General features: G+C 45.0%; 7 protein-coding genes and 1 long non-coding RNA gene across 11 annotated transcripts; 4 read left to right on the top strand and 4 right to left on the bottom strand.

Annotated features, from left to right (window-relative positions):
- Positions 1 to 44: 44 nt before the first annotated feature.
- LOC115767993 (anaphase-promoting complex subunit 7) lies at positions 45 to 4,067 on the bottom strand. Its single transcript, XM_030712395.1, has 4 exons — positions 3,767 to 4,067; positions 3,085 to 3,580; positions 744 to 1,689; positions 45 to 686 (listed from the first exon to the last, which is right to left on the bottom strand). The coding sequence occupies exons 1-4, from the start codon at positions 3,836 to 3,838 to the stop codon at positions 377 to 379; spliced, it is 1,824 nt and encodes a 607-aa protein (XP_030568255.1). The 5' UTR covers positions 3,839 to 4,067; the 3' UTR covers positions 45 to 376.
- A 109-nt stretch (positions 4,068 to 4,176) lies between these two features.
- Positions 4,177 to 5,740, top strand: LOC115767994 (required for meiotic nuclear division protein 1 homolog). The gene has a single exon (XM_030712396.1). The coding sequence runs from the start codon at positions 4,355 to 4,357 to the stop codon at positions 5,678 to 5,680; it is 1,326 nt and encodes a 441-aa protein (XP_030568256.1). The 5' UTR covers positions 4,177 to 4,354; the 3' UTR covers positions 5,681 to 5,740.
- Positions 5,741 to 5,899: 159 nt separating this feature from the next.
- LOC115767995 (ribosomal protein 63, mitochondrial) lies at positions 5,900 to 6,586 on the top strand. Of its 3 annotated transcripts, none has more exons than XM_030712400.1 (3): positions 5,900 to 6,152; positions 6,213 to 6,369; positions 6,446 to 6,586. In XM_030712400.1, exons 1-2 carry the CDS (start codon positions 5,982 to 5,984, stop codon positions 6,360 to 6,362), a joined length of 321 nt encoding a protein of 106 aa, XP_030568260.1. In that variant the 5' UTR covers positions 5,900 to 5,981; the 3' UTR covers positions 6,363 to 6,369; positions 6,446 to 6,586. The 3 variants fall into 3 exon arrangements, with proteins under 3 accessions (XP_030568260.1, XP_030568258.1, XP_030568259.1); XM_030712398.1 differs by having other exon boundaries at positions 6,436 to 6,584; XM_030712399.1 differs by lacking the exon at positions 6,446 to 6,586 and having other exon boundaries at positions 6,213 to 6,429.
- A 1,088-nt stretch (positions 6,587 to 7,674) lies between these two features.
- LOC115768019 (vacuolar protein sorting-associated protein 26) lies at positions 7,675 to 9,949 on the bottom strand. The gene is made up of 2 exons (XM_030712432.1): positions 9,514 to 9,949; positions 7,675 to 9,298 (listed from the first exon to the last, which is right to left on the bottom strand). The coding sequence occupies exons 1-2, from the start codon at positions 9,658 to 9,660 to the stop codon at positions 7,841 to 7,843; spliced, it is 1,605 nt and encodes a 534-aa protein (XP_030568292.1). The 5' UTR covers positions 9,661 to 9,949; the 3' UTR covers positions 7,675 to 7,840.
- Positions 9,950 to 10,166: 217 nt separating this feature from the next.
- On the bottom strand, positions 10,167 to 11,779 carry LOC115767971. Its single transcript, XM_030712371.1, has 4 exons — positions 11,399 to 11,779; positions 10,984 to 11,340; positions 10,537 to 10,670; positions 10,167 to 10,467 (listed from the first exon to the last, which is right to left on the bottom strand). The coding sequence occupies exons 1-4, from the start codon at positions 11,525 to 11,527 to the stop codon at positions 10,236 to 10,238; spliced, it is 852 nt and encodes a 283-aa protein (XP_030568231.1). The 5' UTR covers positions 11,528 to 11,779; the 3' UTR covers positions 10,167 to 10,235.
- Positions 10,624 to 11,098, top strand: LOC115767973. Its single transcript, XR_004018464.1, has 3 exons — positions 10,624 to 10,702; positions 10,776 to 10,959; positions 11,017 to 11,098. It is a non-coding gene; the product is annotated as an uncharacterized LOC115767973 (long non-coding RNA).
- A 52-nt stretch (positions 11,780 to 11,831) lies between the features above and the next one.
- Positions 11,832 to 21,530, bottom strand: LOC115767970 (apoptosis-inducing factor 3). Of its 2 annotated transcripts, none has more exons than XM_030712368.1 (4): positions 21,514 to 21,530; positions 19,844 to 19,900; positions 19,617 to 19,768; positions 11,832 to 13,855 (listed from the first exon to the last, which is right to left on the bottom strand). In XM_030712368.1, coding segments are annotated over exons 1-4 (1,908 nt in total). In that variant the 5' UTR covers positions 21,516 to 21,530; the 3' UTR covers positions 11,832 to 12,158. The 2 variants fall into 2 exon arrangements, with proteins under 2 accessions (XP_030568228.1, XP_030568229.1); XM_030712369.1 differs by lacking the exon at positions 21,514 to 21,530 and adding an exon at positions 20,314 to 20,409.
- Positions 14,799 to 15,668, top strand: LOC115767972. The gene has a single exon (XM_030712372.1). It carries the CDS (start codon positions 14,824 to 14,826, stop codon positions 15,649 to 15,651), a length of 828 nt encoding a protein of 275 aa, XP_030568232.1. The 5' UTR covers positions 14,799 to 14,823; the 3' UTR covers positions 15,652 to 15,668.
- Positions 21,531 to 23,871: the final 2,341 nt, after the last annotated feature.

A 23,871-nucleotide genomic window follows, 5' to 3' on the forward strand; every position in this document is an offset into this window, starting at 1 on the left:
AGCCAAAATAAATAAGTTTTACAATAGTTTTGCTTTAATTTAACACTTGGAACTTCATAGTTAAAACAAATACAATATATTTAGCTTACATTATGAAATCTGGCAGACTTTCGTGTATGTCTTGAGATATTTAGGTGGATGGACCGCTCAGATCTATGCTGAGTGAAAATAAATTAAAAACAAAAACAATAAATACATTTCATGATAATGAGAATTTGGTTTGGCGCTTAAATACAAAAACAAAAAAAAATAAACAAAAGAACAAAACAAAAAACATGCTGTGCTTGGAATTTACATGAGATATGGCTAATTGGGAATGCAACGCAAGAGATTCAACATAATAAAGGATTGGGTGAGGGTGCTTCACATGGCCAAATTAGTTGGTTAGCTCGCCGTCGACATCCTGCCAGAAGGGCTCTGAGAACGTATCCGATTCAACATCCTCCGGCGGCCCTGCCGGCGAGGACAGCTCCAGCGCCTCGGTGGATGCCTCATCGCAGTCGAGCAGCCATTCATGATTGGGCGTCGTGCATGGCCTGGACATGGTGGCCGCATTGCTGGCATCGCCGGCGGCGACGCTTGAGCTGCTCGCCGACTCGCTGGCCTTCTCGCTGGGCTTGCCTGTGCGGGCCGCCTTTGTCAGCGAATTGATGCCATCCAAGGCGCGCTGAAATGTTGGATCCAATCTGCAAAAGTAGCCCCATAAGCATCCAGATCGAGAGAGAGAGGGAGAGAGAAATCACCTGAGCGCCAGCGTGTAATAGTGGAGAGCCGCATCCAGATCCTTGTCGACGCTGAGCAACTCGGCCAGCATGGCAAACAGCTTGGGATGCGGATGACTGGCGACCTGTTTGCGTAGCAAAACAATTGCCTCCTGGGTGTCGCCCTCATCCTGATAGATGCTGGCCATCAGTGCAATGCCGGGCGCATAGTGCTCATCGATTTGCAGCGCCTTCTCCACAAATTTGCGTGCGCTCTTCTTGGCGGTCGGATTGGCCAGATGGAACAATGTGCCGCCGAACATGGTATAGCTGCGCGGCGATGTCCGGAAATATCGGACGGCCAATGCGCACATGGTTTGCGCCTCCTTCAGCCACTTAAGGCGTATAAAGCACGCGACCAGACCCTTGTACACCTCAAATCTGTATGGGGCCAGGCAGCGGGCGCTGCGGAACACATCGATCGCATCCTTGTGGCGACCCAGTCCGCCGAACAGACGGCCGCGCAGCAGCAGCGCCTCAATGTTGCGCGCATCCATGGCCAGAGCACGCTCCGTAAAGATCAGCGAGCGATCGTATTTGGAATTCATATAGGAGAGCTGGGCGTGCAGGAACCAATGCGACGAGCTGAACTCCCCGGTGGTGCGTATCTCGAGCGGCGCAATCAGTTTGCCCTGCTCCAGCTTCTTCTTGTTGAACTCGTAGACAACGGCCAGCGGGCAGAGGGCGTCCAGGTTGTGCGGATTGAGCATTGTGGCCATGGCCAGATACTGTTCCGACCGAACAAAATTGCCGTAATAGTACATGCACTGGCCAATCTTCGTCAGCAGATGCTCGTTCTGGCGGAACGATGTCGTATCGTTCAGCTGTTGAAATGTCTGCGCCGCCTCCCGATGCTTGCAGCCGTACATCTGGGCATGCCCCTTGATCCAGCTGCTCAGCCATTCGATGTTCTTGGGCAGCGCGGCGGCTGTGGATGGAGTATTTTATCCAGTTCAGGGCTAAGCACTCAAATTTGACTTTAACTGCAAATTAACAGTTCGAACCAGCTATTTCCCCAGTCACTGGTTCGATTTAAGGTTCGAGCCAGCGCCTTGACTCTTGGTTCGTTTCGTGAACCTGTTTTTTTTTTTACAGAACAAAACAACCGTCTAACCACAAAAAGTATCGATAACTCGGATCGTTAATCGTGAGCCCAAAATGAGAATCGATAGTTCGGTTCACGCTTTGAAACAACTCTCTGACTCGACCTAGGGTCGGATCGTTAATCGTGAACCCAAAAGGAGAATCGATAGTTCGGTTCACGCTTTGAAACAACTCTCTGACTCGACCTAGGGTCGGATCGTTAATCGTGAACCCAAAAGGAGAATCGATAGTTCGGTTCACGCTTTGAAACAACTCTCTGTCTCGACCTAGGTTCGGATCGTTAATCGTGAACCCAAAAGAAGAATCGATAGTTCGGTTCACGCACTGAACCAATTCTGTATCTTAAGATGCGGTTTGTAAACCCAAAATAAGTATCGATAGTTCGGTTCAAGCTTTGAAACGACTCTCTGCCTCGACCAAGGTTCGGATTGTTAATCGATAGTTCGGTTCACGCACTGAACCAATTCTGTATCTTAAGATGCGGTTCGTAAACCCAAAATAAGTATCGATAGTTCGGTTCAAGCTTTGAAACGACTCTCTGCCTCGACCAAGGTTCGGATTGTTAATCGATAGTTCGGTTCACGCTCTGAACCAACTCTGTATCTTAAGCTGCGGTTCGTGAACATATTTTTTTTACAGGGCAACAAACCCAACAAACAATTGTCGTTGCTTGTAAATATAGTTCAATATTGTTCCGAGCATCTTTCTAGAGGATTATACATTTTCATGAAGACTGTGGTGGTTCAAGCCCTGAATTCCAAGTGATTCAATGTGAACCAAATCTTAAACCAAACCAGTTTCTAGGAAAACAGTCGAACTGCAATCCAAACCAATCTTTTTTTTTGGGGGGGATTCCCATGTAACGCTTGCAACATGAAATGGGTCTGCAAAGTCGGTTTACAAATTTTGTTGGACAAATTCCCCCTCCTCCCTTGACGACTGCCGGAACTGGTTCAGGAACCATTATTCGAACGGGACGAATTCACGAATGGTTTTCAAACCTAACCTAAAAACTGGTTTAAGGGTTGAACCGAAAGAACAATTATTTTTGTTCTGTTTGCATTTAAATATATAATCCTGAAGCTTTTTCGTGAATTTGAATCTATTGACTCTTTTTGAGGTTTTTTTCCCTCCAAAAGGGGGCAATAACCTTTCACTATTCGCCCCCCACCCACTCGGAGCTGGTTCAGTTGTAAGAGATCTTAAGGGAAATACGCACCATTTACCACCATGGAATGCACCTCGCTGCCATCGATGCCCAGCTCGATGAGCGCCTCAATGGATGTCAGCGACATGGGACACTCGCGCAGCACATCCTTGAAGGCGAGCGCAATCTCCTTCTTGCTAACGCCGCGCCCATGATGATGCATTAGCCGGGCCAGCAGCATGTTCAGCCGCGGTGTTCGCGTCTTAACCGCCTGCAGTGTGCTCATGGCCATGTTGTATTCGCCCAGCTCCTGGTAGCAGATGGCGATCTTGTAGCGCAGCTCGGCGTCCTGGAACTGCGGATAGGAGCTCTCGATGGCCGTCAGATAGCTGCTCTTGAAGCGCAGCATCGACTTGCGCTGCAGGACAACAGCCTCCAGTTGATTGCAGGCGGTGCGATAGTTGTGCTGTTTGTAGTTGGCATTGCTTAGATAGAGCATTGCCTGGTATTCCATTTCCAGTGTGGCCACATTTCGATCATTTTGCAGCAGTGTGCACAACAGGCTGGCCTGCAGATGCAAGTGTGTGAGTGCGTGGCTGTATACATGTATACGCGTGTATGTGTGTGTATGTGTGTGTGTGTGTGTGTCAATTAAGGATTTGCATGCCCAGCTCGGCGCGAAGTTTTTCCCATTGCGACTTGTCAGCAGAGTGTGAAATTTATGCTGGCAAGAGCTGAGCACGCTTCAACTTACCGATGGAATAACGCATTCGTATAGGCCGTGGTCGTATAGCTTCTTGATGTTGGAAAATAAAGCGTTCTCCATCTTGATTTGATGCGTTGCCGCCACAGACAACAACAGCCATACGTATTGGTTTGTTGTTGCTACAATTATCGATAGATCAATTTTGTGCAATCGGTATTTTGTGGCTATCGATTTGTTTGATATCGTTAAATTTGTGATCTTTTTTATATACCGCAATGAACCGTTTGAACCGAACCGGACGTTGAGCTTGACATCTGATTTAAATATGGCTACAAATGATTAATAATACCGAGCCGTAGTTAAAGTGTAAGCCATTTTAGAAACAATGCAACATTTTTGATATATTCATAAATATAGAAATAGATTGGATATTCAATTGGTAACAGCAGCGCGGCTCAATGAGCCAGAGCCAAAGTTCATTCGCGAACCAGCTCGCTGAACTGCCGGCTCCACTGTCGAGATTCGATAGTTGCACAAATATCGGGCCAAGTGTTATGGCAATTGGAAGTGTTCTTTTTGAAAATTAAAAAAAAAAAAAGAAAAAGAAGAAAGAAACCAAAAGTAATTGCCAGCGTTATGAACAGAGCACATTTTGCCGTGCAAACGGCACTCGTACGTAGCCTAAGCCTCCTGCCCCGAACACACACATGCAAGCTACACACACAGCTGCAGCGTGCCTGGTGGCAAAAGCAATCGAGGTGGCTGCCAAAGTTCAGCAGATCCCTGGCCGCAAGCATAACGACGCCAAAGGACACCACCGAAGCAGTTGGCACGGCGGCGGCAGGAACAATCAAGAAGGCCGCCCGCAGTGCGGCCGGCGGCGTCAAGACCCTGCCGCAGGTGGACGAGCCGCTCGAGACGGGGCTCTCGCCCGGACGAACGCGTGCATTGCGCAAGAAGCGTCTGGCTATTGACGAGCTGTCCGCCTTGGGTTTCCTCAATACACGTGGCTATACGACGGCCGATGAGTACAATCTGGAGGAGCTGCATGCGGCGCTCAAGCAACAGAATCTATACGAAACGAAACGTTTCTTCTCCACGGACAATCTGGGCGTGGAGCAGAACGTGCTCTTTGTCACCGCCAAATATCAAACGGGGTCCCGGCCGCGCGAGATATTCTTCTTTCGCGAGGGCTCCGTCGTCTTTTGGAATTGCAACGACATCGAGACGAACAACGTGCTCAACTTCTTGCGCAGCTTTGAGCGTGAATCGTACGTGAGCACCCTGGTCCACGGCGAGAGCGAGGTGATGCCCTACACGTATATCGCATCGACGGCCGTCGACGTCGAGGGCGATCTGGTGGCGGAGTCGAGCGATTTGAATGTGGCATCGCGCGCCTTCTTCCAGAACGGCAAGTTCTATCTGACGCCGGACAGCGACAATTTCCTGTACAAGTACACATTCTCCAATGCGATTGCGCAGTCGATCAAGCTGGGCATCTGGGAGGCGACACTGGATCGCTATATTGACTCGATGGAGTACTTGACGGAGGATCTGAAGCGCGGTCGGCGATTGCGCATCTCGCGCGCCTCCATGCTGCGCAAAACAGGCGAACTGTTTGCCCTGCGGCATTCCATTAACCTGTCCTCGGATCTGCTGGATGCACCGGACTTTTACTGGGATCGCGAGGAGCTGGAGGGGCTCTATCTGCAGGTTTGCTCCTATTTTAGCATATCGCGCCGCACCAAGGTGATGAACGAGAAGATCAACCATTGCGTCGAGCTGGCCGAGCTGGTGTCCCACAATTTGAACGATGCCCATCACATTCGGCTCGAGTGGATGATCATTATTTTGATTATGGTCGAGGTGGGATTCGAGATTTTGCATTTTGTTGAGGGTGCATTGCATCAGGGCAATGTGATGCATGCTAGTCCCTTTCCCCTATCCGAAAATAGTGCCTAAGCTGCGCATTTCTTGTTTTATATGATTTGCAACAACAAAATACAAATCACGTTTTTGGTATGTTAATTTTTTTTTTCAAAATATCTATGGAAGAGCACGTTTTAAATTTTAGTGCGAAACTATCGATTCATTTGCTAGAGCAGCGCGTTTCGATATATCGATATATATATGTATGCATATATGGCTACAAATTGCCGCAGCGATAACGATAACAGGCCTCAGCTGTCGCAACGACTTGTGCAACAACATTGAACGTGCATTGGCAAAGAAATAATTAGGCAAAACAGTCGGCAGGCACAAAATGCAGCTGACTTTGATCAATTTTTTCAAGAAAACCGTGCCCGGCCACATATTTCGCGGCAAGCGGCGACTGGTCAAGCCGGTGAGCAAACGTGCCATGGACACGCTGACCCGCGAATACGAGCGCCAGGAGCACATCATGTTTCTGCTGAGGCATCCCTATCTCACGCTGGTATGCATAGACATTTAGTTGTTGTTAGTTAAAACATAAAGCCTCGCCCCCCTCTTCTAGGAGCAATCGTCGGGACACGCCAAGGAGCTGCAGAAACGCGACAAGCTGGTGGCCAAATGGACGGATGAGCAGACGCGCAGCAAGATGAAGCCGCACGTGACCATCGAAGAGCGACTGCAGCATTTGCGAGTGAAGGAGGCCTGGGACTAACTAATAAGTAACTAAGTTATTGTTCAACACACACAAGTTATTGAATAAATCTTAAACTCTATTGTAATCGAAGGCATTTGCAGATTCCCAAAGTCGGACAACTGCCGGAACGATCCCTTGCATCGGACCACTATGTCATCTAGTTCAAATTGAAACAATCGAGCGATTAGAGTATAAACAAAAACTTGTTAGTTTCTCAGTATTTCAACAATAATAAGCTTACATCATCAAAAGGTGAAGCTAGAATGTAAAGTTTTTATATGAAAAAACTAGTTGCTTTTCTTTTTGTTGTCAATTACTTTAATCAAATTCTACATGATCTCTGTGAGCCTAACATATGCTTTAAGCCTGTAAGGGTGTTTACTATTCGGTGCTCCGAAGAAGCTTGTATTGGCCAACTTTACTTGAAAGCGGCTCCATGTCTCCCTCTCTCTAGATGGATACGGATTAGTCGTGTCTATCTTAAAGCTAGCTTGACAAGGCCTCGCTCGTTTTCATGCCTTTGATTAAATTAAGAATTTCGAATTGTTAACTGCTCGGAATATGATGGCTCTATGCGTGCTTTGATTGCTTCGGTTCATACAAGATTCGGGTTTCTCGGGTCTCGCTTTTATTAATTTCATAAATTGTAATTTATAATATACATGTATAAAGATATATACATATATATATATATATGCATATATTAATATGAAATATGTTATGTACATATGCAAGCATATATATATCATATATATTTATAGATTCATATATATATATGTGAATGCATGTAACATGTTTTCTAGGCGTGCTTCGATTTATATATTTATACATATATATTCTCTAAACTTTATATTTAACTTAGCTATGCTTACGCATCGGTATTTGTATTAATTTGAATTTTTCAATTTGAATTTACTTTTAGAAAGCATTTGTTCTGTATTCTCTGTTTGTTGTGCTCCTCGATGCAAGCGCTTGCTTATTGAAAAATCAAATTTTCCAAATGGGAATGAGTTGTTATATTGCTTTTGGTTGGGCTAAGTGGGCGTGGTCTGGCCTAGAAAAATTTATAACATTCGTTTGCCTTATGCAACAATTTTTGTGTTTGAATACAAGTTACTAGAGCTAAGAGCATGGCGTGTAAGAGAGAGACAGAGCGAGAGAGAGGGTATTAATAGCGTCTGTGTACATATTGAATATTATTTTTGCCGAAAAGGTGTGCGTGTGTGTGTGTGTGTGTGTGTGTGCAAGTGGATCAAGTTGCGCGCATAACTTCAATAAAACATTTTGCTTTAACAATTTTAAATTAACTTTTAAAAAAATAGATATATATATGCGTGTGTATGTGTGTGTTTGTGTGTATATATATATGCATATTTTTCGTGTATACGTTTTGGATATACGTTAATAGTTGACCCAGCTACCGCCAGCCATTGAGTTGTTGTGGAAATCATAAACATAAACATATTCGCAATCGTTAACAGAAACGTGGCTGCCACTCAATCCGCACTCAGTGGCGCAGCGTTGACCTTTTTGGCGGCTGTGGAGACGGGCGCGGGTGCGGGCACGGGTGCAGGTGCGGGTGCTGGTGGTGTGGGCAGCGCCACGTCCGTTAGCTCTTCGTAGGGCACAAGCTGTGCCCGATCATCGTCATCATCGTTCAAATCAAATTCCATGTTGCCATCGCCGGCGGCATGCGCCGGTGATTGCAACATCTCCGGCTGCTCCTCGCTGGTCGGCGGCAGCTGCAGCAGCGGCGGCGGCGTGTTCGATAGCATGGCCACTGGTGAGGCGCTTGTCGTTGCCGCGGCAGCGCCATCGCCCATGCCACGCTCACGTTCACTGCCGGCAGCTACGGCGGCCGCGGCGGCAGCGGCAGCCACAATTGCATTGCTCTCGTTGCCAGGCGTCATCGGTGAATTGGGCAGCGGCGAGTCCAGCTGCTGTTGGCTAAACTCCTGATTGGGGCTCTCGCGCGTGAACAGGCCCATTTTGGATTCGGCTTGGGCGCCGACGCCAATGGCAGCGCCTTCGCTGTCCGTGCTGCTGCTAATGAGCGAATGGGCAACGGTCGGCGCTGCCGGGCCGCTCACCAAATGGGGCGGTGCGTGCAGCGGCACGTGCTGGTGATGCTGATGATGCGACTGCTGCTGATGCTGCTGCTGATGTTGCTGATGCTGCTGCTGCTGCTGGGCAACATGGTAACGTGGTATATCCGCTTTGCGCCACAGCGTTATCTCCTGCTGTTTAAAATAGCGCCGATCCTCGGTGTCCATCAGCACCAGATTGAGAAAATACTTGACCGAGAACTTCTTATTAATGTCCCGCATGGTCGGCGTCAGATTGTAGCCGGCAAGGAATACGCGTATGGGTATGCTCTCGCCCTTGACGGGCGCACCGTCCATTATCTCGTATTTGGCAATCGTTTCGTTCTCATTGAAAATGTTCGGTCCGGTGCCGGTGGATTCGCGCTTAATGATCGCAATCTCCATGTGCTTAATCTTAATGCGTACGAGCAGAAAATATATTTTGCCAATTATTGTATCCTTGAGATGATATTTGCTCTTGTTGTACTCAAACTCAATGTGCAGGCAATCCTCGATGCCCACCTCCATTTTGATTGGATTATTCATTTCCGGATAACTGCAGAGCGTATGCACAGCAATGTCCACCTCGCGTGTGATATCGCTTATCCGTCGCACAATTGTCGCGCGCAGAAAGTAACGCAAACGGACATTGGAGCCGGCGTATACCTCAAACTGTTTCTCCACATTTGGAAAATCAAACGGATAGCTATTGTTCTGTATGAGATCGCCGGGACGGGCCAACGCCTTGGCCAGGCACTTGAATTCATGATGATTGCCGCGATCATAGAACAATTCAATTTGTCCAATGAACTCAATCTTAATGCCCTGGTGCTCCAGTTTGCTGCCGGGCTTCTTCAGCGTCACATTTACCTACAAGATAAAACATACTTTGTCACAAAACTCAAATAATCAACAACTTTGTGCAATATTTATGCGCTTGTTTATACGGGCCGCTGCCGCTGCTGCCGCTGCTGCTGATAACTGCTGCTCGGTGGGCGGCAGCAGAGCGGAAGTGCCGCCGCCGCCGCCGCGCGTCTCCTTTCTCCATGCACCGCACAACGCGTTCAGCTAGAGCTAGGGTTTACCTTGCCGGATACTGTTTCGCCATCGTAGAAGAGCAGCATCTTTTCCACTTTGCCATCCTCGCCCTTGACCTCGGCGGTCTTTTTATTCTCGGCACCATCGAATACAATATCAATTTCGGCTGATTGGCCAAAGCCCAAGAAATTCATAATTGATAAAAATGTTTTCGGTATCGGATGTTTTTACACTTTGGTTACACTTGGCGCAGGCAGGCAGCTCTGGCTGTAACTCTTTTTTCTTCTTTTATTGGAATGTTTTCGTTTGCTTGTACTCTTTTAACGTTGGCCGTTGTCTTCTGACCCGGTTTATATCTATTTTCTTTTCGTATTCTTTGCTTTTTGTTATAAAACTTTTTATGTGTGCGCTGCCTGCAACTGTAATTTATTGGGCGTTTTTGTGTGTGTGTGTGTGTGTGTCTCTGTGTATGTGTGCTGGCTGCTGCTGGTGTGTAAAAAAATTTTCCGCAAAACTATCGACAATTCATCGCCCGCACCAAAAAAAAAAAAAAAACAAACAACAATAATAATAATAAACGCAAATCGAAACATCGCGTACGCCACATCGATACACATATCGATAGTTGCAACCCTGTTGCAGCTGCTGTGTGCAGCCCTGGCTTTTATTTAGCTGTGCAGCCCTGCCAAATTCAATTAATCACAGCCTGTTAAAAATGCTTTTAATGTATTAAATTGACAATAAGGTTGAATTGTAAAACGCTCGTTGTTTATATTAAGAAAAGAGCCCACTGACAACGGCGATTTGGTCCCTCCAGCTTTGGGCACTGACCCAGGCTCGAGACGCACTCCCACAGACAGCCGATATAATGGAGCGCCATCTGAAGCAGTCCATGATTGGCATTCTGTGCATCATCCTGCGGCGGGGCTTTGTCTTGAGAGACAAGCGTAGTGTATTTGTTGATAAGCATTCTTTGGCGCAATTGTAGCTTTTTGTTTTTACTGTTTAGCATAACAATGGCTGTTAAATTATTATGTTTGCCTTTGCTTGGGCTTGGGCTCATGATTTACCTCTTCAGATGCGCGCTGGCATCTGCGAATGCCTTCGACCTGGTTTTGGTGGCAAGCAGCTCCTGCGTCATGCCAATTAGCTTATAGACAAACATAAGCGCACGCGTTCTGTACAGTTCCAACAGCTCCGTGGTCTATTCGAATACACAATTAGCTTTCCTATAAGGTATACTAAAGTATTGCCCGGCTCTATCCGGGCCAAGCTTTGCCGGAAATGATTCATATATTTATATTTTAAGTTTGAAGCCGATCGGACCAAACTTTCGCTGATAGCAAGTTCCATTTAAAATGGAAATCCATTTAAAGCGGAATATTTGCTGAACTTTGATGTGGATTTGATGAAATCACTGAAACACGTGAATTGCAGCAAACATGGACTGTGCACTGCTCATCAGTCAGTCAGTCAGTCTGTCAATCAGTCAGGTAAGAATATAGCTCAATAATTACCCGCTCGTTCAACTTGACGTTGCGTTCCAACAGCTTTTCGGTCAACAACTTATTTTCCTCCAGCCTCGAGGCCATGCGACTTGTCCTGAACGCCTGCTGGCGTAGCCTTTGACGGAGACAGTGCAACTCTAGCTTGGTCTTGACCAGAGCCTTCTGCCGTTCGGAGAGTTCACCCTTCAGGCAAAGCAATTGCCGGAGCATTCGCTGGTTCTCATTGCTCAGCCTGGAGTGCCTTGTGCGCCGATTGCTGGAGATCTCCTCGGCAGTTGTGATGCACTTGATGAAACTGTCATTAACAAACTTTCGCTCCTGCAATATCATTTCATAGCAATAGATTTGCTTGGCAGCTAAAAAGATCTGACACTGAGTTAACTCAAAAGCCGTTTGCATCTCAATCTCAGTGCGATCTACACACCAATTTCTTGAATCTCCACGCGGTTGTCGTTATCTGCAGACAGTTCCCGTTGAGGGAACGCCAGGCATCGAGCCAGCTATGCATCATGCATTCCACGGCACTCGACATCGACTGCCCATTGTTCTCCATGCCCGGTGCTCCTCTAGATCTGTGCAACGTGCATCTGCCTGATGGAAACGAATGTGTGCTCGGAATTTGGAATTTTGAGAGCGCTCGAAAGTGTCTCCGAATATTTCATTTATCTAAAATATCTGTCTACGCCAGCCAATCGAATCTTAAAAATGTTCCAGATCGAACTCTGTCCCGCCTCTTCTGGACACCTCTAGATATCTAGGGAGTCGATTTAGACAGTCTTTCTAGAAGGATACTTAATTCTTGACGTGCAATCGGGAAAATCTCAACTCAATTTAAACAAAATGAAAATCGTAAATCGTAAATAACATATTTATTTATTGTACAAAACTGTTTTGCCTAGGTGCAAGAATACGGGGAACAGACGATCATGAAATAATTTTGAAACCGAGCAAATTGCAGGCACATATAGAAATAGATATATATATATAGATATAGCTGCGCATAATCCATATAAAACTTGCACGATTTAACAAATATAACAAATAGTTTTTTTTTTCGAGCGGCTCACGCATAATACTATACATAGATATATATAAGAATGAATCTCGTGTTGCTAAATAATAACTGGCATGGAATCGGCCGATCGGACCATATGAGCCGACCTTTTTGTGATCAAATGATCGAATTAGCGTATTTTGGGCAGCGGCTGCTTGAGCATTGCGGTCCACGCCTGGCGATCGGCCTCGTTCTCGATCTGATTGCGTCCCAGGCACTTGCCCTGCGAGATGAGCTCCGCGAACTGGGCAACAATCGGATCCCGGCCGCAGGATGCGACAGCCGTAACGGTATCGGCATGATTAACAAAATATGCAACAAACTGCAGATCCTCGAGGCTGCCATCGATGATGATCTCCTTGTAGCTGCCATGGCCCGCATAGCGAAAGCCCTTGCCAAAGATTTGGGTAAAGAAGAACGGCACCGCCTCGGATCTCTTGATGCTGCCGCACATATTGATCGCCGCGATCCGTCCATGGTACTGCGCCAGCTGATAGTGTCCGATGTTGACGCGCGACTGGGCCAGTCCGTAGATATGGGCATTGGCTATATCGCCGCCCACATAGACATCGGGCACATTTGTCTCCAGAAAGTCGGTAACATCGACCGAACCATTCTTGTTGAGTCGCACGCCCGAATTGGCCAGGAAATCGGTGTTCAGCTTGGAGCCGGTGCCCATGATGAGCAGATCACAGGGTATTGTCGTCTCGTCGCGCAGCTTCACCTCGACCAGCTTGCCACCGTCGTCGGCAATGATTTGCATGATGCCGCTGCCCATTAACATGTTGACATTGTTGTCCTCGTACAGCTTCAGAATGCGTCTGCCGATCTGCTCGCCAAAGGCGGCCTTTAGCGGCACATTCTCGCGTCCCACAACCGTAAGGCTGGCCACCTTCGTGACCAGAAACGCCGCCGCCTCCAGGGCTATAAAACTGGAGCCCAGACAGACGACATTCGATTGGGGCGTGACCAGATCAAGTATGGCCCGAGCATCATCGTATTCGCGTATGGTTTTCACATTCGCCAAATCGGCGCCCGGAATGGGCGGCTTGTAGGCCGAACAGCCGGTGGCTATATAGATCTTGTCGTACTTGACCACGTAGCCGTTGGAGCAGTGCAGCTCCTTTTGGGCGGTCACCAGCTTCTCGGCGCTGACGCCCAGCCAGACTTCGATGTCGTGATCCTTGTAGAATTGCTCGTCACGGAATACCAGGCTCTCGATGCCGATGCTCATCGCCTTGGATACCTTGACGCGGTCGTACGGCAAATAGGGCTCGCGGCACACCAGGATCAGGCGACCCGTGTAGCCCTCCTGGCGCAGTGTCTCCGCACAGACGGCGCCCGACGGCCCGCCGCCGACAACAATATAACAGCGCTCGTCCTGCGGCTGGCGCTTGACCATATCCTTGAGACGTTTCGACTTCTCCAAATCGCTGCGCTTCATGCGCACCATGACCTCGCCCTCGGCGCTGACGTCCACCTTGTAGCAGGGCAGCGAGTCCAGGCCCGGAAAGTCCTCAATATCGCCCGTCTCCAAGCTGAAGCAGGCACCATGCCACGGACAACGTATGCGTCCGACACCCAATCCGCCCGTATGCATCGGTGCACCGTAGTGGGTGCACTTGTTGCCCAGTGCATGGAGCCGTCCGTTCTGCTTCACCAGCAGCACGTTGGTGTCCTCATTGAACTCCAGCTGCTTCATTTCGTTCTCCTGGATTTCGTTCGCCTTGCACACGGCCACGGGCTCCGTGTACTCCGCATCTGGGTCTGTCACGCTGGTCGACATTGTTTTGTTATCGCACTTCGACTGATAGGAACCGACGGCACCTGCAACAAATCAACGGTTGAGCCGATTGAGGGCGACAGGCAGAGGGAAAGAGAGCGAGAGATGCAGAGAGAGAAAGACAGACAGACACAGACAGAGAGAGAGAGAGAGGGAGAGAGTGTATGTGTGTTGGTTAACAAGTTGATGTTGTTTGTCGCTAGTCAAGCACATAAAATTTGAATTGAGTTTTCCCGTTAAATGACGATCTTAAAATTCGAGTCCAGAATAGAAAGTGTGTGCCCCGCCTGCTGCGCTGGCCGAGAAAGCAGCTCAACAGTGTTGCCGGCTGTCAACTCCAAAGGAAAACCTAGCTAAATCCAGTGTTAAAAAACAGCTAAACTAGCTTGCTGCGTCGACTGGTTCAACTAGTTCCATTTGCTGAGCTCCTGCAATGGTTCGTGCTTCTTCTTGCCTCGGTGCTTAGAATCCGATCTGTATGAAATTATAAGATCTTCCCGTGAAAGCAAAGAAAAACCTAGCTAAGTCCAGTGTTGAAAAACAGCTGAACTAGCTTGCTGAGTCGACTGGTTCAACTAGTTCCATTTGCTGAGCTCCTGCAATGGTTCGTGCTTCCTCTTGCCTTGTATAAGATCTTCCCGTGAAAGCAGCCCAAAGGTGTTTCCGGCTGTCAACTCCAAAGGAAAACCTAGCTAAATCCAGTGTTAAAAAACAGCTAAACTAGCTTGCTGAGTCGACTGGTTCCATTTGCTGAACTACTGCAATGGTTCATGCCACAAGTTTGACAAATCTATTCTTGAATAACTTCCGTGTTTAGAGTCCGATCTGTATGAAATTTTCAAGGCTTCCCAAGTCGCGATGAACATGACCAGATTGACCGAGTATATAATATATTCCAAATGGAGAGCCGTAAGCAAGCCAAATCTAGCTAGTAAATAGCCAAATTGGCAGCACTGTTGCCCCCCAGTTGAGGGCCAGTTCATCAGTTCATCTCCAGCTGTCAGTTGACAAGATGTCGTGTTGGCGTCCAGAACAAGTTGCGCTGCTGCTCTGCTCAGCTGTTGCCCTGTTGGGCGTCCAGGTGGCAACCGAATTATCAGCTGCAGCTGGACCTGGATTGGGCAGTCCGCAGCAGCTGGAGCTGAAGCTGAGCGCGCTGCGTGTGCATAAGCAGCTGCTGCAGGCGGAACTGGGTCGGATCTATATGGAGGCATTCACGCCGGAGACGCCGCTGCTGCTGGAGGAGCTGCAGCGGCGCCAGCAGGAGTTAGAGCAACAGATCGAGACACTGGAGGCGCTGAGGCCGGCCAACAAGGTGCAGCAGGATGCGCAACAATTGGCGCTCAGTTTGGCCGCTGACTTTCAGTTTCTGCAGCACAAACTGGACGAGCTGAAGCAGCAGCTGGATGCACTGCAGCCGAACAGCAACGGAAGCAGCACCGGAACTGCCAAGCAGCCGCTGGAGATGCAGCGCGATGTGATCAATAGCACGCCCAAGACACCGGTTAGCGCCGGCTCCTATTTCCTGACACCCTTGCTGGCCATGCCCGAGCTGCCCGGCGCGGGCATTGCCCAGCCGCCGGATCATAGCTCGCCGTCGCTCATTAAACGTCTGCTGGCCATGCTGCGACCCGGCGGCAGCAGCACGACGCCAACAACAAGCCAGGTCTCGTCCGGCTTGCGGCGTGGCGGGCACTGGCCGGACCAGGGCGCCGGCAAGAATGTCCAGCTGCTGAGCGCCGAGGAGCTGCTGCCTCAGCTTCAGCTGCAGCGCCAATTCCTGGACGATGCCATCAAGCGCCTGGAGCTGCTCGCCGTCAAGCCGAACGACAAGTTCTAGATATTTAACTCAAATTAGAAACCTAATTAATACACCTTTTTTTTTTTTTTGATAACATTCGTTTTTTTTAATAAACCAATTTTTTGGAACTACTTTTGAACCAGTTCTTAGGCAATTTGGAACTAGTTGTATTTTTAGAAAGTCGAAAAACAAAGAACTTTGCTCTGTTCAACTCAGTTGAACCAGCTGCGAACTAGTTCGGAACTAGTTGGATCGGTTGGAAAACTCAATAAGCTTTAGAATTTAATTGGTCCAAAGGCATTGCTAAAACATGCAACAAGCTGAGTGAAAAACGGGTTTGAACCAGCTTTTATTCGAGCTGGAAAATGCACTTAAAAGCCTCATGACTATCTTGATTTCCGTTGCGAAGCGCAGAGAAAGAACTTGTTAGCTGAGCTGAGAACTGAAATATGAATCCGTTTCAGGGCAATTGTCTCGATCGGAGAACATAAAAGTATAACTCACTTTATGAGTTTTTACAATACTTGAACTAGTTCCAAGCCTGATTGGCTTAATAGATTAAATGAACCGATGCTAACGAACCTTAAGCTTGGCCCGATTCAAAGCTGGAACTAAAAGTCGGAATACCCTATTTAGAATCTGGAATATCGTTTGGTCAGAGAATCACGTGTAAATCTTTTGGAAAATGCCTTCAAGACCATTCGAGCCAGTCTTAAATCGCATTTGAGCAGAAGTACCAAGTTGTTTATTACCAGATATGAGCTCGACGAATCCAGACGTAAATTTGATTAAATCAACAAACAAACGTTTATGATTTTTAATTGATTTTTTAATATTCCCGATGATTAACAACATGATTTGCAAATATTTCAAGTGCCTCAAACAACATTCACTGATAAGATGATAAAAAAAACAAGAAAGAAAGGCTATCTTCGGCACGCCGACGATCTAATACCCTTGCAGACCCAACCGTTTCATAATGCTTATAGTGCTTTGCCCGTATCTAAGAAGCACAGGGAAAGTAGTTAATGCCGAATTTGTTCGAGATATCTTGATAAAACAAAAAGGTTTTTAATCAAAAACCTAGTTTTCGACCGATCGTTCCTATGGCAGCTATATGATATAGTGGTCCGATCTTAATGGGATTTTGCATATATATGTGGAGCTTAGTAAAACTAATAAATGCCGAGTTTGGTCGAGATATCTTGAAAAACAAAATGTTTTTTCATACAAAAACTTAGCTTTCGACCGATCGTTCCTATGGCAGCTATATGATATAGTGGTCCGATCTTAATGGGATTTTGCATATATATGTGGAGCTTAGTAAAACTAATAAATGCCGAGTTTGGTCGAGATATCTTGAAAAACAAAATGTTTTTTCATACAAAAACTTAATTTTCGACCGATCGTTCTTATTGCAGCTATATGATATAGTGGTGCGATCCAGCTAGTTTTCACATATGTGCTGCGTGCAACAGAAAGAGGGACTTCTGCAAAGTTTCATTAAGATAGCTTTAAAACGGAGAGACTACTTCGCATATATATACTTTATGGGGTCGGAGATGTCTTCTTCTATGCGTTGCACATTTCACGACAAAATCATAATACCCTCTGTAAGGGTATAAAAAGGGTATACAAATGCAATTATCATTGTTAGATACAAGTGGGACATGCTGTTGGAAATGGAAACGTCATGTCCAGATTGTTTTCAAGGCTGATCGAAGATATATTTAGGTTCTCTTTGGCTCTATTAATCAGACTGTTTGGGTTTCTTTGTGCATTTTTGATATGTTTCGAATCAAATGTTTTGGTCACAAGAAAATCGATACGTCTTGACGGAAACCAAGCGACAAATTCGCTGCGTCATTCGACCCCGCGCGATTGGGCTATAAAGCAGGGTCTATAAAAAAGATTACATCTATCAATGTTTAAATACTTGACTGTGAATGGGACGTTAAGCGAGCATACAAAATATTGCTTCAGACGGGGTGTGTCCAACGGTTAGATACCCTGATATCAAGCTGACGCCCCTCCCCTTTCCATATAGAGCATATGGAAAACTTGAACCTTGAATATCGATCCGATCCTTGTGAAAATGTCAGGAACTAAACATGACATCGAAAAGTGTGTGATCGATCTTAAGGGGTAAGCGGGTAGATATCCAATATAATTTGTAATTTTCGAGATTTTACGAGAACTATTATACATTTGTCGTATCTAGATCTGTAACTGTATCTTCGATATCAAAGTACTCGTTCCAATCAAGAACATATATATTTATGTACTCCAATGGGATCAGGGGAGTCAGCATAGAATGACGTCACAAGTTGCAACACAAAACTCTTATACGCATTTGCTATGAGATAATGATGGTCTAATTAGAATAAGCGACACAGTCCGCTTAGCGTGACGCCACAAGTTTCCACATAAAACTCTTATACCCTTTTTAATGGGATAATAAGGATCTAATAAAAGAACTACAGATTCAACATAGAATGACGTCACAAGTTGCAACACAAAACTCTTATACGCAATATAAGCCTTTGCTATGAGATAATATAATGGTCTAATAAGAATATGCGGCAAAGTCCGCTTAGCGTGACGTCACAATCTTCAGCTTGTTGCGTTAAATGTAAAATACAAGTTGATGAGTCAAAAGGTCTGAACAAGAAAAAAAAAAAAAAGAAAACATACAATTAGATACAGTAAAAGAAGAAGACAAAACCGGTGTGCTGTCTAATTAAAGTAAATTTGTGAATTCGGCATGAATTGCGACTATTTGAAATGCATGCAAGCACACACACACACACACACACACACACACGCACAAAAACGAACCGGTTAGCCTTGTCTCACACACACACACACACACACACACACACACACACACACACACACACACACACACGTGAGCAATTTTAATAAAAGAAAGAAGAAGCAAAACCCAACCAAAGCAATAAACATGTGTATTTTTTTGGCTTAGCCTCGTTTACCCAAACAAATAATCCGTTTGAATTGAAAAATATTTGAATGTATGCCGAACGTTAAATAACTGTGCAATGTTGTCTTTCAAATTCCAAATAAAAGGCTTAAATCTGAGTTAAAACAAAAACTCCGCCATTCCAGTTAAGTTCAGGGTGTAAACTGAAAAATAGCAAAAACGCGTGCGAAAAGTCGAAAGGCGAATGCCAAAGAAAGGCGACTGTCCAACTGGATAGACAGCTCGCACTCTCTCACTCGCCCTCTCTCGCTCGCTCTCACACGCCCGCACACTCTCTTTCACAATGGCTGACACTCTTTCGCTGGCTCTTAGACACAATTGAACTGTTAAATGCGCGCAATTATCGAACTTGTGAATGCACATGCATAAATAAATAATAATAATTATTGATTTACGTTTTGAAAAAAAAAAAAAAAAAAAAACAATATGAAAATAGAAATTTATTGAGTGTCTTGTGCGCTGGCAAAGGCAATTAGAAAGGTAAACGAACCCAATTGAGATAGAAACATGCTGAGAGATATCTATGTTCACTTTTTCGCAGCTTTTCATGGCGGCTTTTTTTTCTTTCTTTTTTTTTTTTTTGAACAAAAACCAAACAGGTTTAGACATGTAGTTAATAATATATCTTTGAGATGTATTTCATAAGACTTAGTTATCGATAACAAAAACTTATCGAAATTGCGGTACGAATCGATATGTTTGAATAGGAATCCATACTTAAATGAATGAAATTTTCAAGAACGGCAAAAATACATTGAGATAATAAAGCATAAATCGGGAATTCGATTCATTCCCGTTTCCAAAATATCCCTGTACATCAAATCCTCTATAAGCTTTCTAGCAAAAATAATCTTGACAACATTACAAGTCTTTAGAGTCTTAGGGAAAGTTTTTTTTTTTTAGCAAAATGAACACGGTTAGATACGGAATTGAAAATGATAAGACCAAAGCATAGATGAAGCTTAACCTGAGGTTTCTTTCAAAATAGTTGATCGGCTTTTACCTGAGTTCTGATCCGGATTGGGCGTTACCTTGCCAGTTGTTTTGTATTCCTTGCAGAGCGTAGAACCCATTGTGTGTATTTGTTGATAATTTGAGTATTTCCGTCTAAATATTACGTCCGGCAGCTGCCTGATGTTATGCGATTTAGCTAGTCTGTAAAAAAAAGAAAAAAACATTTTTTCAATTAGAATTTCTAGAATGTGTATTATTAAATTTATACAAACTTACCTAGCGTGTGGAATTTGTTTGCATAAAGTGCACAATAAACGACAATTTAATTTCAACCTACAATTAAATGAAAAAAGTAACTATTGAATGTGTTTTAGGTAAATGATAATATAATGTGGCAAATGTAAACAATATTTGATTTAATTTGAATATATTATCACTTTTCAGACACGTTATTAATCAATGATTAATTGTTAATTATATTTAAAGTGCCACGAAATTTGTTCAGTTTTGTAGTGCAGGGCATGCGCTAGTCGTTGCTTTTCTTAAGTGTTTAATAGTTCAGTTATGTGCATTCCCCAACATTGTGACTATGTGTTGGATTACGCCATAAGTTCGTACTCTATCACACGCGCGCACTCTCTCTCTCTCTCGCACTGTTCAACACTTGCGCTCGCTCACTGCGAGCTGTTGTCTGTGATTCACAAGGGAGAAACCAAAACAAAAACAGAAAAAAAAAAACAACAAACCCGGCGCAACAGACAAAAATGCAACAGGTATAAAAACGTTGACGCTGAATAACGTCTCTCGGCACAGACGATTCTTCACGGTTTAGAGAACACGTCCGTCGTCCGTGAGCTGCGAATCGAGTATGCGGCACAAAAAAATAATACAAATATGAATAACAACTTCGATAGTAAGCGACGCGTCGCCGTCAAACGTTTGCATGTGTATGGACTGCGCTGCCACACACACACACGCGCGCGCGCACGCACGCACGCACGTACATGTGTGAGGCCCATACAAGCGGCCAAGTTATGTTTGAGCAACGAAACGGTTTGACCTTGTCGCCGGTCTCCATGCAAACCCCCCCCCCCCCTTCTTCATCCTGCTGTCCTCACTCCTTTGGCATTACCGGTTTGGAGCACAGCAATTGCCAACAATCAACTGAGCACAACAATTGCCCAGGTGTATTACCGTCAAGTGTTTCGGCCACAAAGTGCATATCGCCATTAACCAGAGTTCACTGTACCAGCCAAATTTGAAGCCATACAGATTTGAGAAAGGCCAACGCGCCAAGCGTTATGTGTGAACAATTCATCAAGATAATAAAAAGTTAATTTTGAAAATCTGTTACAGTAAAAACTCGGTCAACGAACAACGCTTTTAAATGGACAACAGCCTTGGTTGGCAAATTTTCGTGGCCTTTACTTGCAATCTTACCTGTACTCAAACCTTGCCACAGAGCACCAAAAAGCGACACGTGATCAAGTTGAAAGGAACAGGAAAGAATTTGATATGCTTAAGAGTGCTTTCACTGTATTATCTTGATATAATTACTGTACAATCGCAGCTACATATTAACTGGAACATGAACAGCGAAGCACACTACATACATACATACATACATGCATACATACATATGTATGCACACATATACATATGTATGCATGTATGTATGTTTATCTAAAGCTACTCGTCGATCTGGCTGCCATTTTTAATTAACATTGACTAAGTGCTGTTATGTGTTTAATTTCGTTTCGCCTATTCTTATTGTTTTCTTGTTTTATTTTGGTTAGTGCACTCATTAGCACGTCGTTGATAAGGCGGCTTTTTTGGCATATTCGCAAGTCAAAGTGGTATTTGAAATGTGCTTATCTATATAAATAAATTACAGGTGCATTGCTTTATTTATTTATTGTCGCATTTAGTTGCTGCAGCTAACTTACATGTTTCTTATTACAATCAGCGCTGCGTACACATGCCGGCTTTATTTATATATATGTATGTATGTATGTATGCATATATAGATGGTGCCTTTTTGCTGTTGCTGTTAGCCACACATATCGATGCTCAATTAATCGCAATAGCATCGATAGATTTGCTTAACAGCTGTTATGTTAAAGCTGACGCTGCACACAGCTAACAGAGTTCAGTTAGTACGCAAAGTAGCCGATAGGTGTCGTGCAACAAGCTATAGCGCCAAATTCAAATTGTTGCCTTTTACCGATATCAAGCTAACAGCAGTGATATATAGAAGATATATGTAATAGCAAAAATTACTAAAGTCTTGTATGCCAGATAAGCTGGCACATATATGCCGATTAAATGGTATATATGAGCGCGCTCTACATTTGCTTCGAAGTCAGCAACAGCTTTGTTTATGTTTATTACGAAATGAAATAAGCGAATTAATTATAATTAATTGATATTGTTATTGCAACTATTTGTAATAATTGCAGCTAATATACTAAAGGTCAGCTGCATATGCTGCATCTGTTTACATATATAGTATATATTTGTATATATTTTTGTCAATGATTAATTGATTACAACTTATGATAGAAATGCGGTTAATTGTATTCCTAATCTAAATACTATAGCCTATACACACACACACACACACATATATATATATATATACATATATATAGTGGTGTATATGTATTGAAGAAGTTGTTGTTTGTTTACAGCTGGCTCCACGCGCCGCCCAAGTGATTGCCGTGTGCCGATTACAGATGTTGATTGCCACAGCCAATTCATGAGCAATGCACAACTGAATCTCTAGATTAGGTTCAAAGGTCACAGCCTGACACAGCCCGCCAGCCTGCCAGCCAGAGGCACAGAGACACGCACGAGCCGCCGCTCTAAGCTCAATCTCGTTTGGCAATTGCGATGCCTGCGTCTCTCTCTCTCTCTCTCTCTCTCTCTCTCGCTCTCTTTTCCTTTCTCATAAATCTTATTATTATTATTATATTCCATTTAATTTCTTTATAATTTTTTTTTGGGGGTGCAATGTCCCGTTGCGTGGCAAACTGCCGGCCAAGGTCGCGGCCGCCCGGCGAGTGCGACGGCCTCCACAGTTCAAACGCCTAATTCACAGTTATGTGCACCCAAATCCCGTTTGTTTTTATACCCTGAACCCATTGAAAATGGGTATACGGGTATATTGAATTTGTGCAAAACCCAAATGTATGTAACAAGCAGAAGTAAGCATCTCCGACCCCATAAAGTATATATATTCTTGATCAGCACCAATAGCCGAGTCGATCTAGCCATGTCCGTCTGTCGTCTGTCTGTCCGTCCGTCTGTCCGTCCGTCCGTCTGTCCGTCCGTCCGTCTGTCCGTCCGTCCGTCCGTCCGTCCGTCTATCCGTCTGTCCGTCTGCCTGTCCGTCCGTCCGTCCGTATGTATGAACGCAAGGCTCTCAGAACCTATAAGCGCTAGAGACTGAAATTTTAGATGTAGATGCTCCTAGTTCCCGCGCAGATCGAGTTTGTTTCCGATAATCGATAACTTACTTCGTTTCCAAGCAATCGATAAAAATCGACATCGATATAGATATCCTGTTTTTTGGGCAATTTTGGTAAATAATAAGAGCTAGAGTCACCAATCTGGACATATAGCTTCTAAAATAGAATATATATATGCATTTGATGTTGCAAGAAGAGGGTTCAGGGTATCCCCTAGTCGGGAGCTCCCGACTAGAACCTCTTACTTGTTTTTATTTCTGCTTGCGCTGCATTTGCGCCACGAACCTAACCTAACTTAAGCGCTGTTCCGTTCAGTTCTTCTTCTTCTTCGTCTGTTTTTGATTGGCCAAACGTTGACCTTGAAGCGCGCACAGTGGTACGAGGCGGACATTTCAGGAGCCAAAACCCACGTCTATATATGTGACTGATTGATTGATTGACTGATTGAAGAGCGAGGCAGTGCAGAAATTCGCTGAAGCTTACTTTTGAGTGGAAAGTGAGCACTGGAGAGGGGCTCGAACCCCCAAGTGAGGGGGGGGGGGAGGGGAGGGAGGGGTAAGCAGGATAACATATGAAAAACTTGGCTGCAATCTGAGTGTGGCTTGCCTGGCTTAGATGTCTGCGGCTTGAACTAGTAAGCTAGAAGTCGCTGGCTCAAATAAATATTTACTTTGTTATTATTATAAATTGATGCTACATATATATATATATATATATATATCTGGGTATATATAATGATTTGTGACCTTTCTTTGCATCAATTTCAGGCAAAATCAAGTAAACCTCTGGAAATTCTAGAAGCAGCTCGCAAATGAATACGTTTCAGTTCCAAAG

This window comes from Drosophila novamexicana, unplaced genomic scaffold (assembly GCF_003285875.2).
Source record: "Drosophila novamexicana strain 15010-1031.04,08,12 unplaced genomic scaffold, DnovRS2.1 tig00001554-arrow-arrow-pilon, whole genome shotgun sequence".
Taxonomy (NCBI): Eukaryota; Metazoa; Arthropoda; class Insecta; order Diptera; family Drosophilidae; genus Drosophila; species Drosophila novamexicana.